The sequence below is a fragment of the Nycticebus coucang genome, chromosome 23 (assembly GCF_027406575.1).
Source record: "Nycticebus coucang isolate mNycCou1 chromosome 23, mNycCou1.pri, whole genome shotgun sequence".
Lineage (NCBI taxonomy): Eukaryota > Metazoa > Chordata > Mammalia > Primates > Lorisidae > Nycticebus > Nycticebus coucang.
The window spans coordinates 33,222,517-33,236,837 of NC_069802.1; the positions used below are offsets into that span (position 1 = coordinate 33,222,517).

Sequence of the window (14,321 nt, forward strand, 5' to 3'; positions counted from 1 at the left end):
CAGGGGAAAGACGCACAGTTAGAATCACGGACTCTGCTTACCGGATTTCAGCTTTATACTCATTGATGGTCTTCTGGTTCATATCAGGAGATTGATGAGGTCTTTCTGGATTAAGGTCAGTCTGAACAGCATTCCTTAGAGCCTGGAGCTTAAAGAAGATATGAATACAAATTTTGAGTTACAAACTCTATTCCCTACTGTGAGCAATGTGATAGACCACACCCCATCTCTGGGCAAAATGGTGCCAGCAGGCTGTGAACGGATGGTCAAGTGCCCAGCTGTCTCCAACTTCCATCACTATGACAGAGAACCATTTAATCTGTTCCTAAAAGAACTGGAATAATAACAAGTAGCTTATGTCTTCTTTGTTCTGTGGCCCAGATAATCAGGCTACAAAAGGAGGCATTGTGAAGTTATCTCTTATTTGGGCAGTAAGGTTCTAAATTCAGGGAATGAGACTAAAATTGCCTCTGGTCAAAATGACCTGGGAAGACTCTATGGGATGGTGTCATGTGGGGAATGAATCCAGACCAGATAGCCCATTTCCTTGAGCATCAGTTGAACGATGTTAGGTACCACACTGTGGGGAAATACACACAAAAATGGAAATGTCTCTAAGGCAGAGGGATTCTCCAGCTACCAGGGGTCTCCGGATCTGAGCCACATAAACAAGTCATGGTCACATGTCTGCCATCTTGTGCTGTGTATGTATATCTCTGTGTGCCGTTGAATTTACACGTGTTAAATGTATATCTCCGACGGGTCAAGGTAACACCCGTCCCAGACAGAGGGAGCACACGAAAAAGGTGCTTTTAGGGAGAATTTTCATTAGCAGAACAAAGCCACCAACAGTAAGTGCGAGGCACACACAGGTACCTTATCGGTAAGAAATTTCGCCTTGTTTCTCTGCTGTCTTGCCAGGTACTGGTCGTACAACTGGGCCAGCTTGGCTGCCAAAACGTGCTCTCGGCTGAAACAGGGATGATGCGTGAAGATTAACCCGGAAATATCGACGTCCAGTTGGAAATTTCCAGAAGGGTCTCCAGAGCCTATCGCCTGCTGGCTCCTGTGGACATACTTTACCGCCTGTCAGAGAGAGCAGAGTGTGGGTGGAATGGAGTTAAAGCTCTTCCTAGACAATGGTGTTCTAATCCGCCTGTGAAAACAGACGTGAAACCCCACATATCCCAGTCCAGTCGGGTGGAAGGTGCTTTACCACCTAATGGCAGGTTTAAGGGGCCTGCTCTTTTCTGAGTACTTGAAAAGGGCAAGGAACGACCTGGAGAGAGGAAAGAAATCATTTCAATCTTGGTTTCCTGCGTCTTTTTAGCTTCATTACGAGTCATTTCTAATGTTTTTTTTTGTGTAGACCATCCTGTTTCCTGAAATTTTGGGTTTTGTAGCCTGAGAACTTGCACTCTTTTAATGACAAAAGCAGAGATTCCAGTTCAAACTGATCACCATCATTTGGTACAGATATAATCCCGTGTAATGAAAAAATTGTTTTTCTGATTAAGATGAGGGTACATACGATGAGGTTACATTGTTTGTATTTGTTAGGAAAAGTCTGAGTTGTATTTGAATTCTTCACCCAGGCGGTGTGCCTAATACCCTTTGAAAAATTTAAAATGTGGAGAAGTCTTACTTTTGTGCCTTTATTTTATTTTCTCTCCTTGTTATAAAGACTGACTATAGTCAGGATGTCGTGGCTGGAGACGTATCACTCAATCCTTTCCTGTTACAGAGATGAGCTTTGAAAGCTATTTATGTTAGGGGGAAAATAATAACGTTAAGATCAAGTGGCATAAATGCATTATTTACAAATTATGAGGATAAATGGAAATTATAAAACTCTAATAAGAATTAAAAATTAAAGCTTTTGGCTGGGCACAGTGGCTCACACCTGTATTCCCAGCATTCTGAGAGGCCAAGGAGGGTGGATTGATTGAGCTCAGAAGTTTGAGACCAGCCTGTGCAACAGCAAGACCCCATCTCTACTGAAAATAGAAAAAGTAGCTGGGTGGGGGGTGGTGAGCTGTAGTCTCAGCTACTCAGGAGGCTGAGGCACAGGATCGCTTGGGTATAGGAGTTTGAGGTTGCTGTGAGCTAGAATGAGACTCTGTCTCCCCCCCCCCCAAAAAAAAAAAACCCAAAAAAACTAAAAAAGAAGAACTAAAGCTTTCATTCCTCCTAAATTATGGGTAGGTAACATGTTCAATAATCTAGTAATCTCATTTAATTCTTTTGCACGGTAAATATTCTGGATTTATGCCGGAAGCCTTGGACGGTGGCCCTGGCTCTACCTGGAACTTGCGCTAAGATCACTGGCAAGTCACTACATGTCTCTGGGCCTTGGTTTTCCCATCTGTAGAAATTGTGGGCTGAGGAAGAGATTCAATTAGCATTTGTACATTACCAGGTATCACATCAAGCATTTCCCATAAAAGGTCTGACAAGTAAGGTCAGGAGCTCATCCTAGAAAAAGTGCTACATACATCACTGCAAAATGTCACTGCAGTCACCTTTGAAGTATTCCCTGTGGGAAGCCAGGCACTGACTCTAGCCACTAGTCCCCTTTTCAGGGTCATCTTGAAACACTTTTTCTGGAATGACCACCATCAGAGCCACCATCGTGTGAGGTCTGACAATTTAATTCTTTTTCTTTTTCTCTCTCTCTTTTTTTTTTTGCAGTTTTTTTTTTGGCTGAGGCTGGGTTTAAACCTGCCACCTCCGGTATATGGGACCGGTACCCTACTTCTTTGAGCCACAGGCACCTCCCAGTCTGACAATCTGTGAACTTGCCACCGTGAGCTTATGTCAGCAGCACTATACAAACAGCTCGTAAGGTTTCACCATCGTGGTCTATCAGGGTCCCATAGCTGTGTTCACATGGCCCTATGGCCGTGTCTTGCTGCAGTGTTCATTACTAGGCTGTGCCACATGACCACAGCTCCAAAGGCCGTTCCAAAAGAAGTGTTCCGAAATCGCTCTGAAGGGTGGACTAGGCTCTGGTGTCAACGTGCCTGGCTGCCCAAGGGGAGTTCTTCAAAGGTGACCCCTAGGGACATTTAGCAATGAGGTCTGTAGCACTTTTTCTAGGATGGGTTTGCAAATGTAACTGTGACACCTCATGCGTCATCTCATTTATTCAACAAAGATTAAAGAATGTCGACAGTGCAGCAGAGCCTGTCTTCAAGCAGCAATGAATTTAGAGGGGAAGACAGCCGTGGGATCTAAATGGTTAGGCCTGAATGTGTGGTAGAGAAACCCAGAATTAGCATTACTATGATCATAAAATTCTCACATCATTCCCTATCAGACTAAGAACAGAAAGAGGAGGTAAAGAGGGGATATGTTTGTATGTGTGTGAGTGTGTGGATCCATGCACGGAAGTGTGTCCCCCCTTGCTTTATAGTGTGAGCTGATATTCAGTTGCCGTTAGTTATCAAGATAGTGACTGGTGTTTAAAGCACATAACTTATCTTTGTGCTGGGCTGTGGCCTGCTTTGTGCTAGTTTTCATAGATAAGAATATATGAGCTTATTTCATTTTAGCTATTCAATTCTATGCTTTTTTCTCTCCTGGATTAGTAGACTATTAATATGCATTGAAAACTTACAGTTTTCTATATGGCACTGATACAATATGTCCTACATTTATAATAATAAAATATCAATTTTATACTATAAAATAACATGCAGTCTTTGATGAGAAGATCCACTTAGCGATTTTTTTTTTAAATTTAAAATAATGCCCTTGTAAAACTGGAATGTGTTTACAAATATTTAAGGTTGAATAGGAATGGATTGACTGTATTTCAGTACTTTCCAAAATATGCTTACTTTCCTAAATTTGCTTCCCAAATCTGCGTTAGCTCATGTTCCAATAATTGCTGGTGGTCTCTGTTTTAAGCTCAAGTAAGTACAGGAAGTTTTCAGGACTCCTCGACCATTCAAAGGACCCCGATTCCCTTCCCATTCGGAAGGAAGACTCCCAGTTTCTTATTCTTCTGGTTGTATTTTCCTTTTTGATATATCTAGAGGTAGCATGAAATCTTTAGCAACAATTTATCCCAAGAATCTCCACTTAGATTTGGAGGAGGAGAGACCACTCCTGTGGGATCATTCTTCTCTGATTTCTGTGTGTTACGAAAGCCCTGCACGGTCTTTCAGAGATCAGTTCTGCTCATTAATATCCTTCTATTTCAACTGCAACAATGGAGGGCTATTTCTGTTCTCTGTAATACAAGTAAAAGTATTCAATTATAAACTGCATTAGGGTTAGAAGTACTTACTATGCATGTGACCATTTTGTATCTATGGCAACTCATATTACCTGGATTAATTAAAAATGTCCGCCTCACAAAGACATGCATGCCTAATCACCAATCCACAGACAATAGAAAATTCCTCTCTAATTGCTTTGCAACTGCTAATTCTTGCCTTGTCTCCCTCTTACCACCGGGTTCCAGAGTTATGAGCTCACTCGGGATATGTCCCTCAGGCTCCATCTTGCACTTCTTTGGTATGAGTGAGTAACATGGGTAGAATGGTTCTATTTACTTGAAATGTTACCTAGGTCACAGGCACTTTGAATCTCTTTCCCCAAATCTGCATTCTGCACTAGCTCCTGTTCCAATAATTGCTGATTTCTACTGTAAGTGCAGCTCAGCCAGGTACAAAAGTCTTCCAAAGCAGGGTCACAATGACCCTAGGAAGTAGAGAACATTATTGTTATTCCTATTTTTCAATAAGGAGACAGGTCTCAAGAGGAAAGGGGACCTCCTCAAAGCTCTCACTACTTGGAAGGGAAAGCCCTAATTAGTGGGGGGAGCGGGGGGAGCAGGACTCCACCAAGTCTTTCCCTTGAGGTTGAGTCTCCTCTGCTCATCGCCCTGCTTTGCAGAGTAATCATTATATCATTATAACCCCCTCACTCCCCCAATTCTGTTTTACTTGGTCAGTGTCAAAATGTTACAAACTTAAATTACCTGGGTTTCTGAAGGAGCTGGTCCCAGGAAAGCAAGAGTAATATGGATATGAGGGCAGGCAACTCTTGGATTTGATGAGAGGCAGCTGTTACTAAGCTCTATGTTAAGCACTTAGGTATCATCATGGCATTTGATCTGCACAGCTGTTATCATGCCTGCTTCACAGAGGAAGAAACTGAGGCCCAGAGAGGTTGAGCAAGTTCACCCAATGAGTGGTGGAGGAAAGAACTTAAATCAGGCAGTTTGGTACCTGAAAAGAGAGTCATAATGACCTTCTCCACTTCCTAGGGTCAGCTTCTGAGAAGACAGTAAAAAGGGTTTGCAAGGATAGACAGTCGTCAGCCATGTAATAAAAAGATGGCAAGTGGGAAACAATCCTGCAGCAAGTGTGAGATAAACAGAAGAGAAAAGAGAAGGTAAAAAGAGACCTAAGTGAGGGCAGCGCCTGGGCTGTGCAGAGAGAGGCCGCCTCTGTCACTCCTGCCTAGGAAACGTGTTCCTTGTTTAAGAAGGGATGATGTGAGCAAAGGCAGTCTCACGCTGACCCAAGGTGCCCCCTGCTTGCTCTTTCTGTGTTAAGATAGTGGATTATTAAAGCAAAATTAAAGTTGAATGTTATAAATCATCACCCTCAGCTACTCAAAGGCAAAGCACTTTCAATTTCATGCATTAGAAATGGGGAGGGGTTGGGGTGGCGCCTGTGGCTCAGTGGGTAGGGTGCCGGCCCCACATACCCAGGGTGGTGGGTTTGAACCTGGCCCCGGTCAGACTGCAATAAAAACATAGCCGGGCGTTGTGGTGGGCACCTGTGGTCCCAGCTACTCAGGAGGCTGAGGCAAGAGAATCACCTAAGTCTAAGAGCTAGAGGTTGCTGTGAGCTGTGATGGCACAGCACTCCACCAGTGGCAATACAGTGAGACTCTGTCTCTAAAAAAAAAGAAGAAACGGGGAGGGGTGAGTGTCTACCTTCTTATACAACGTCTCCAGTTCCGCCTTGGGGCTTTGCTCCTGTGTCAACACTGGTGACCTGGAAGGCAGCAGCTTGATGGGGTTTGGCAATGCCAGGATCCTGCCATCATCTCCAAACCACCTTCTCCCCTGGGGTCAAGCAGAGGGAAAGACAACATTTTCTTCAAATTGGACAGAAAGTCGTTTATGTAGCAAACATTTGTAGGACAATTCTGTCAACACACACATTTCAAAAGCCTCTGTTTCTATCAGAAGTCAAGTCTTCACTAACACCCCCCACGATAAATTTAAGATATAGTCCTTGGCGCCCCCCAAAAGTTTTTAAAAGGGTGGTGCCTGTGCCTCAAGGAGTAGGGCACTGGCCCCATATACTGGGGGTGGGGGGTGGGGTTCAAGCCCAGTCCTGGCCAAAACTGCAAAAAGGAAGTTTTTAAAGAAGCTTAAAATGAATCAAGAAAAAAATGTTTTCTGTTCATTGATGATTTAAGGGGAAAAAAAGAACAAACACTTTAAATTGAGAATATTCGATATACATACAGGGTATCCATAAAGTTCATGTGCAATTTAAAATTGTCTGTACAGACAATTAAAAAATTCTGTGAGTTGGGAAAACATTGCCAGTGTCTGATTTAGCCAGAGAAGCCCAGATCCAATGAGCAGGAGATGGGTTTTGAGCAGTTGAGAGGTGGTGCTATTTGAGGATCACTAAATATACTGAGAGATAAAAGTCAAGAAGAAAAACATGAACCATTTTCTGTAGACTTAAGGTGGACGACCTCAAGGGGAAATGACTACTCTGTTAGGAAGAAAACTGTTATGTCCAGGGCACCCGGCCACCCGTGGGCGCAGCGGGGCACACTCACGAGCTCCTGAGTCAGCAGTCTGTTCTCCATGATGTTCTGGTTACTGCGAGCCACCTCTGGTCTCGCCCCGATATAAAGGCCTTCGTCTTCCAGGAATCTGGGCTGTACATTTTCTGGAAGCTTTTTATAGGTAGGCACTAGAGAGTTCATAAATAACAGAAAGATTACTGCCAACGTCAACATATTGAACTGCCGTTTTGGTGAATTAACCACCAGAGATGTCATTTATGTTCTTAGAAACTGCAAATTTTCCGAATTCATTTCTAGAAGCAGAAAGGAGGAAAAGATGAATGGTTTGCTTGTAATATCAAGTTGTAGGACCATGTATTTAAGGGAATAACACTTAAATAATTTACCACCTCTCTCACCAACAGGGCATACTGAGGAGAGAATAATGTTCAAATCGAAGGACCCAGGGACAAACTTTAGCTCTTTAGCTGGGTGAATTTGGGCCAGGCACTGGTCTTTGAACTCTTTCCTTCTGTACAAAGGAGATAATTATAATAACCTACACAAGTCTGTTCCTGGGAGAATTCAATGAGGTCAAGGATGAGGACATGCTTTGTAAATTAAGACGTTTAAGTCAACATGGCCATGACCTTGTGTATTCACTCACTCTTTTATTGGTTCATAGGATAAATTTTTAGTGAGAACCTCCTCTACCAGGCACTTAGGAGACTGTGAGGATCCAGGCCAGGCCACTACTGTCTGGGAGCTCAGGTTCCAGTGGGAGCCACAGGCAGAAACTACAAAGGTCATGCGTGGTGAGTGCAATGAAAAAAACACACAGGGGATGGTACCCTGGGGAAGGGATAAACTTGAGATGAAAGAAAGGCTGTTCACACGTTCTCTCAGCCCCAGAACCTGTCACCAGTTTGATGAAGGGGCTCTCACAGCCCTCTGGTGTTGCTCTGATAGTCTATGAATATGTGTTATCAAAGGGATATTTTTCCACTCTCTGTATTTTTTGATTTCAGATGAGAAACTGATCTCTGTTTTGGAAATGCGACATCCTTACACACCAGTCCTATTTTATTGGAAGGAATATGACCATGTCTGAGCCAGGTGAGAGAATGGGAGGGCAAGCACCTGTCCGCCGGCTGGGTACGAAGAGTATTTCCCGCTCCCGCTGCAGCTGCACCTGGGTGCTTTCATAGTCTGCGGGTCTGACGGCCAGAAAGTCTTCAGCCGTGTGGCCCAAGCCCAGCAGGAAGTCCTCAGCCTCTTGACCTTGGAGCAGCTCTTCCTCATCCTGCAAGGTGGTGGACATAACAAGAGAAGGTCATGCTCAGATTCTTAGTTTATTCAGAAAAACCGTCGCTGCTAAACTCATCCAAGACGCGTTCTGTAAAGTTAGCTTTTCATTTCTTTTTAATGAAAGCAGAGAACTATACAACTTTTGGATTTAATTAGTGGGTTTTCATTGATTGTTTTTCACTGTGGTCTGCACCTGGGTGATGTCCAAATTAGGCTGGATCAGAGGGAAAGTGGTAGGCAAAACAAGTGGTAAGCATTCCCAACAAATCCGGCTTCCTTTGAAGGTGCTTATTTTTGATATTTATTTAAAGAACTCGAACTCATAGGTAGCAGTTCAATCTTCCACCTGGCCCCAACCCACGGGAAAAGGCAGCCAGGTGCAGACTCCACATCTGTCACTCAGATTGCCTGGGGTTGAGTGTTAGCTGACCTTGTACTGCCTAGGGGACTTCAGAGAACTTGTTTAACCTTCTGATCTTCAGTTTCCCCAACTGGGTATATTAATAGAGCTTATCTCTCTGCACTTTGTAAGGATAAAGTTAAACAAAGCATGTAAATAGTCTAAGCACAGGGGCTTATAATTGTAATCACAAATGTTAAAGTACATTTTGTTTGAAAAAAAATTTTTTTGAGACAGAGTTTCAATTTGTCGCCCTTGGTAGAGTGCTGTGGTGCCACAGCTCACAACAATCTCCAGCTCTTGGGCTTAGGTGATTCTCCTGCCTCAGCCTCCCGAGTAGCTGGGACAACAGGTGCCCACCACAACGGCTGGCCATTTTTTTGTTGCAGTTTGGCCGGGGCCAGGTTCAAAGCTACTACCCTCTGTATATGGGGCCAGCGCCCTTACTGAGCCACAGGCACCATCCAAACACTTTTTTCTCCGATTTCTTTTTCCCCCTCTTTCAAACACTTTTTTGAATATTTTTCAAACACTTTTCCTCCTATTTCTTTTCTTCCCTTTTTCTTCCCCTTCCTATTGCTCTTCTCTTTCTCTTTCTTCTTTTAAAAATTTAATTCTGGTATCCACTTTTGAGCAACATTTTTTAAAAGCCTGTGCAGACTTCCAGCTGGCTGTAGGCAATGGTGCTAGCCTAGCTCCTGCCTCCTAATCATTTCTTCCCTAGTACCAGAACAGTAAGAAAGGAAAAGCAAATCTACATGGACACTACGCTTTCAACTGGAAAATAGAGGATGTCAAAACAGAAGTAAAAAGAGAAAGTCAGCAAACAGCGGCACATGCAACCTCCCTTGCTCCCAGCCTCTCACCTCTGCTTTGCCGTGAGCAAAGTCAGGCTGAGAAAAAGTGCAGAGAAGACAGACAAGAGCAGCTAGAGGGAGAAAGGTTCAGAAAGGTTAAATTTACTCTGAGTGTGAAAATACTAAAGAAGTGTCCGGGCCTGCAGGGGCATGCACGGACTTCTGGGAGAGGCTTAAAGGTGTATGTGATTTAAAGGTCAGTTATAGGACCAGAGAGCTTCCAGGAGGGAAAAGGCCAAAGGTAAGGGAGAGGTGGCCTTGGAGGAAAGTGCCCTGACTCCCTACGATGCCCATGAACTGTGATTTCTACTTTCAAAAGGTGAAGCCAGTTCTCCTCCTGTGAGAGAGCACCCTGCCTCAGGGCTTGCTTCCAATGAGAAGTGATGGGATGTGAGTCTGGGGGTGAAGGTACCCTGACCTCTTCTTGGGGTTCTCTCCCAGGTCAGTCACTTTGCGGGAAGCCAGCTGTCACATCACAGGGACCCTGAAGCAGCCTTATGAGGAGCTCCCCATGGCGAGGGCAAATGTTCCCGTCTCAGCCTCCACATGGCTGTGCAGTTGGCCATTCTGTCTGTAACCTCATGGGACATCCTCACGGAAGAACAAGCTGAAGATTGATTTATAAAACAATTATTACGGAACAGGCTGAAATACTCCCAAGCTTCCCTAGACCTAGGTAAGAAAATACATTTCTGGGAAGCATTTTTCAAGGGAGGAAGTTACAAGTGAAGCAAAGAAATATGCCAACTATGCAAATTCTGGAATGTCTGGGTATGTTTTCCTTTCTTTTTAACATTGTACAATACTCATGGCTTAAACTTTGCCATTTTAACTATTGTCAGGTGTAGCGTACAGTTTAAGGGCATTAAGTGCATTCATGCTGTCCTGCAACCATCGTCACCATCCATCTCCACATCATCTTACCTTCCCAGACTGAACCCCTGTACCATTAAACAAAAACTCTGCCTCTCTCCTTCCCCTAGTCCCAGGCAGCCCTCTATTTTCTAATTTCTGTCTCTATGACTTTGACAACTCTAGGTGTTCCACATAAGTGAAGTCGCATAAAATCTGTTCTTCTGTGACGGGCTCATTTCACTGATCATGTCTTCGAGGTTCCTCAGTGTTATATCCATGTCAGAATTCCCTTCCTTTTAAAACTGAATGTGTATGTGTGTCTAGATAGATGGAAAGACAGACAGACAGACAGATTTGATGGATGCTTCGTTGCTTCTACCTTTTGACTCTGTGAATAATGCCGCTATGAACATTGGTGCACAAATTCACGTCCAAGTCCTTGTCTACAGTGTTTTTGGATATATGCCCAGAACTCAATTGTTGGATCTTATGGTAACAATTCCATGTTTAAATTTTTAAGAACCACCACACTGGGTTTCAAAGCAGCTGAACCATTTTACATGCTCACCTGCTGTGCACAGAAGTCCAATTTCTCTACAGTCTCTGTAACACTTCTTTTTCCTTTATTTTGGGGGGTTTGTTTTATTTTTGGATAATAGCCATTCTAATGGGTGTGAAGTGGTATCTCCTTGTGGGTTTGCAAAGCAAAAGGCAGGTTTCTCCCTAGCACTGGCTCCCTCTTGCGGATATCGGAGGATATCGTGTCCCTAGTGATTAGTGACATTGAGCATCTTTTCTTGTTCTTACTGGCCATCTGCACATCTTCTCTGAAGACATGTCGACTCAATACCTTGGCCCACTTTTCAATGGTGCGCTTTCCTTTTATCTCACACACACCACCCACAATGACAGAATCCAATGCAGCCTGGGTAGGTATTGGGCACAAAAAGCTGCTTATGTGTGAGACTGTGGAAAGAGGCCTCAGAGACGGGTTTCGTCCACCTTGGAGAGGCCTACATTTTGTGTGTGACATGAATACTAATCGCTGTGTGGATGCCGGCAAGAAAAATTCACCAGCCTCATTATTCCAAAACAAGGATAGATTCAACCAAAGCCCTTACTGCCCTAGTTGTGGGTGAATCTGGCACTTCTGTCCCAGCTAAGCCCCAGCCGGGCTGTCCCTGGGAGGTAGGTTTCTCCCCAGCACTGGCTCCCTCTCGGGGATATCGGGACATCGCTTCTCATTTCTCCCTCCCTGTTATCATCAAGGTGTTAAATACCTTTCCGTTAGCTCCTTCCTGCAAGGGTGGTTCCTCCTCTCCTTCCTCCTCTTCTTGGCTGGTTCCATCTCTGGGTTTAGGTTTTGGTTTTTCCTCTGGTTCTTCGGGTTCAGGATCAAAGTTGAAAGTAAAGAAGTCATAGGCCTCTTCTGCAGAAGGGAAGCCAGGTGGCAACTACAGAGAAGCAGGTGGGAACAGCAATTTCCAATTTTTAAAGTGAAATGATATTTGCATAATTAGTGGGCAGCGGGCTTGACACTAACAGTATCAGGACATTCTAGGCCTCTTGAGCATAGGCCTTTGTTCAAAGGCGCAAGGTTACTGGTAATGAACTTTAACAAGTGTAACAGGTGGTTGGAAGCCTCCTTTAATAGTAACTCTAATTAGTTAACTTTTTTAATTTTGTTTTTTAAAGTTTGGGTTAATATAAAGGTACATATGATTGGGTTACATTTTCTACATTTGTTAGATAGTATCCAAGTTGTAGCTGAGTTCTTAGCCCAGGAGGTATGCTATATACCCCTGTGTTGTACCCGTCAGGGGGGAGCTCACCAAGTCCCCTCCCTCCCTTCCTCTCTGCCGTCCTTCTTACTTGAATTTGTGTTTTCCTCTCATGTGGGCCTGTAGCTGTAGCACTGAGTACATGCGATACTTGTTTTTCTATTCTTGAGATATTTTACTAAGGAGAATGTTCTTTAACTCCATCCAGATAAATATAAAAGATGTAAAATCTCCATCTTTTTACGGCTGAATAGTACTCCATGGGTATATACATGTACCACAGTTTATTAATCCATTTATGGGTTGATGGGCCTGGGATGTTTTCATATCTTGGCAATTATGAACTGAGCTGCTGTAAGCATTCAAGTGCAAATGTCCTTATGGTAAAATGACTTTTTTCTATTGGGTGACACCTAGTAATGGGATTGTGGGATCAAATGGAAGGTCTACTTGTAGCTCTTTGAGGATTCTCCATGCTTCTTTCCAAAGAGGCTGTATTAGTTTGCAATCCCATCAGCAGTGTAAATCACTGCTGTACCCTCTGTACCCATGCCAGCATCTGCAGCTTTGGGACTTTGTGATGTGGGCCATTCTCACAGGGGTTAGTGATAAATCAGGGTGGTTTTGACTCTCACTTCTCTGATGATTACTTTTTTAAAAAAAGCAATATTTGCATTCCAATGAGCATATAAATACATTATTTACAGCAGTAAATGCTTTAGAAAAGATTATTAAAATGCCAAAAAGTGGACTCCTTGTTTTATAGGTCAATGCTGAGCTAGTTTTAATTACGAGAAATATAGGATTAGATAACATATTCTCTTAAGAATGACTGCTTTTTTTTCCAGTTCTTCCTAAATGAAAACCCTCCATTTTTTTTTTTCCATAATGAAAGCTGGTGCAATTTCAGAGCTGAACAAATTGTATCATCATTGACATTTCCTGGCCTTCCCTGTGCCCCTTCCCCAAATCCAGCAGCACCCTAACTTCCCTGGGTAGATTTTAGGATTTTCAAAGTAGAAATTTTCATACTTTTTTCTTGCATATCTGTGGCAGCAGAAGTCAGGTTACATATAGAGTTGTTTCTTATCGGTTATTTTTGGAAAACACAAACAAACAAACGTGACTTAAAAAGACAGGATTTCTTACCCGGGATTTGGACTTGATTTTTCGTGCAGAGTCACGGAACTTTACTCTTGGATGACTTTGGGAATCATCTTCTTGTTGAGTCCTTTCTGCCTCTTGACCTGACTGTATGAGTGGAGACAATGACAGTAAATCATTCGAATCAAGGAACTCAGGCTGTTCTCAGATGAGGGTTAACTCTCCAAAGGCTTCTGAGCACTGATTCATCTCACCATTACTGAGGAATGAAATGCGTACAAATTTTAAATACAGACATGGACCTCACTGCATAATGATGGGCCACATTTGTGACGGGGATCCCAGAAGATTATAATGCTGTATTTTTACCGTCCCATGCTGCTGGGTGGATTTGCAGCACTGCAGCCGAGGTGCGCAGCAGGGTGTGGCACCAGGTTTGTATAACTGCCCTCCCTGGTGCCCAAATGATCACAAAACTGCCTAACAGCAAATTTCTCAGGCACATCCCCACTGTCAAGCCATGCATAACTACGTGTTTGAACGTTAAGGGGGCTGAATATTTACTTACTCAACTCCGTCTCCCTCAAGCCTAAACATATACAAAATTTTATATTCAGTAAACCCTAAACTGAAAAGTGGTATTTCCTCCTGTACATCAGTGATTTTCAACTGGTGGGCTGTGACCATTTTTAAAGATCATTAAATGAATTATTTTCAAAAGAAGTACAAAGCGCAGTAAGCATATCCTTTTTTTAACTTTTTTTTTTTCTTTTGATCAACATAATTTCAGTGTGCCCCGGAAGGTTCAAGTGTGAGATAAAAAAGGTTGAAAAACACAGCTATAGACTGATAGGTTATTCAATTCATAGAGGATTATTTTTAAACCGTCTCTAAAGAAAAGCATCACCAATGTCTGATTGTAAAGAAATCCAACACACCCCCCCCAGGGCACAAGGCCTGTTGTTCTCACTGAGCCTGCAGACTGCTGCCCACGCCGGCGAGCTGAGCCTTCTGTCTGTACTTACTCATGTAATAATTATCTTCAGGGTGTTTGCTTTCTGCTCTGAGAGCTACTCCACAAGCTGCTGTGCCCACCTTTGAATCCATCTCTCATTTTAATCCACCTGCCCTAGAACCTAGCTGCTTCTATTCACCTACAACAGTCCAAATGCCCTTCCTTCTGGGCAGTCCTAACCCATCCCAGGGTCTAGACACTCAGAGTGAGAAGGGACACACTTACTCTAC

At 43.4% G+C, this 14,321-nt stretch overlaps 1 protein-coding gene across 6 annotated transcripts in view; it reads right to left on the minus strand.

Moving 5' to 3' along the window:
* The window catches only part of CC2D2A (coiled-coil and C2 domain containing 2A), a 95,588-nt gene that overhangs the window by 58,473 nt on the left and 22,794 nt on the right, over positions 1-14,321 (minus strand). For all 6 annotated transcript variants that reach the window (XM_053577458.1, XM_053577457.1, XM_053577456.1 and 3 more), the window contains 7 exons: positions 13,122-13,223; positions 11,472-11,645; positions 7,912-8,074; positions 6,823-6,959; positions 5,957-6,088; positions 877-1,086; positions 42-148 (listed from right to left, as the gene is read on the minus strand). In XM_053577458.1, the coding sequence (XP_053433433.1) occupies positions 42-148; positions 877-1,086; positions 5,957-6,088; positions 6,823-6,959; positions 7,912-8,074; positions 11,472-11,645; positions 13,122-13,223 (1,025 nt within the window). The remainder of the gene's footprint in view (positions 1-41; positions 149-876; positions 1,087-5,956; positions 6,089-6,822; positions 6,960-7,911; positions 8,075-11,471; positions 11,646-13,121; positions 13,224-14,321) is intronic.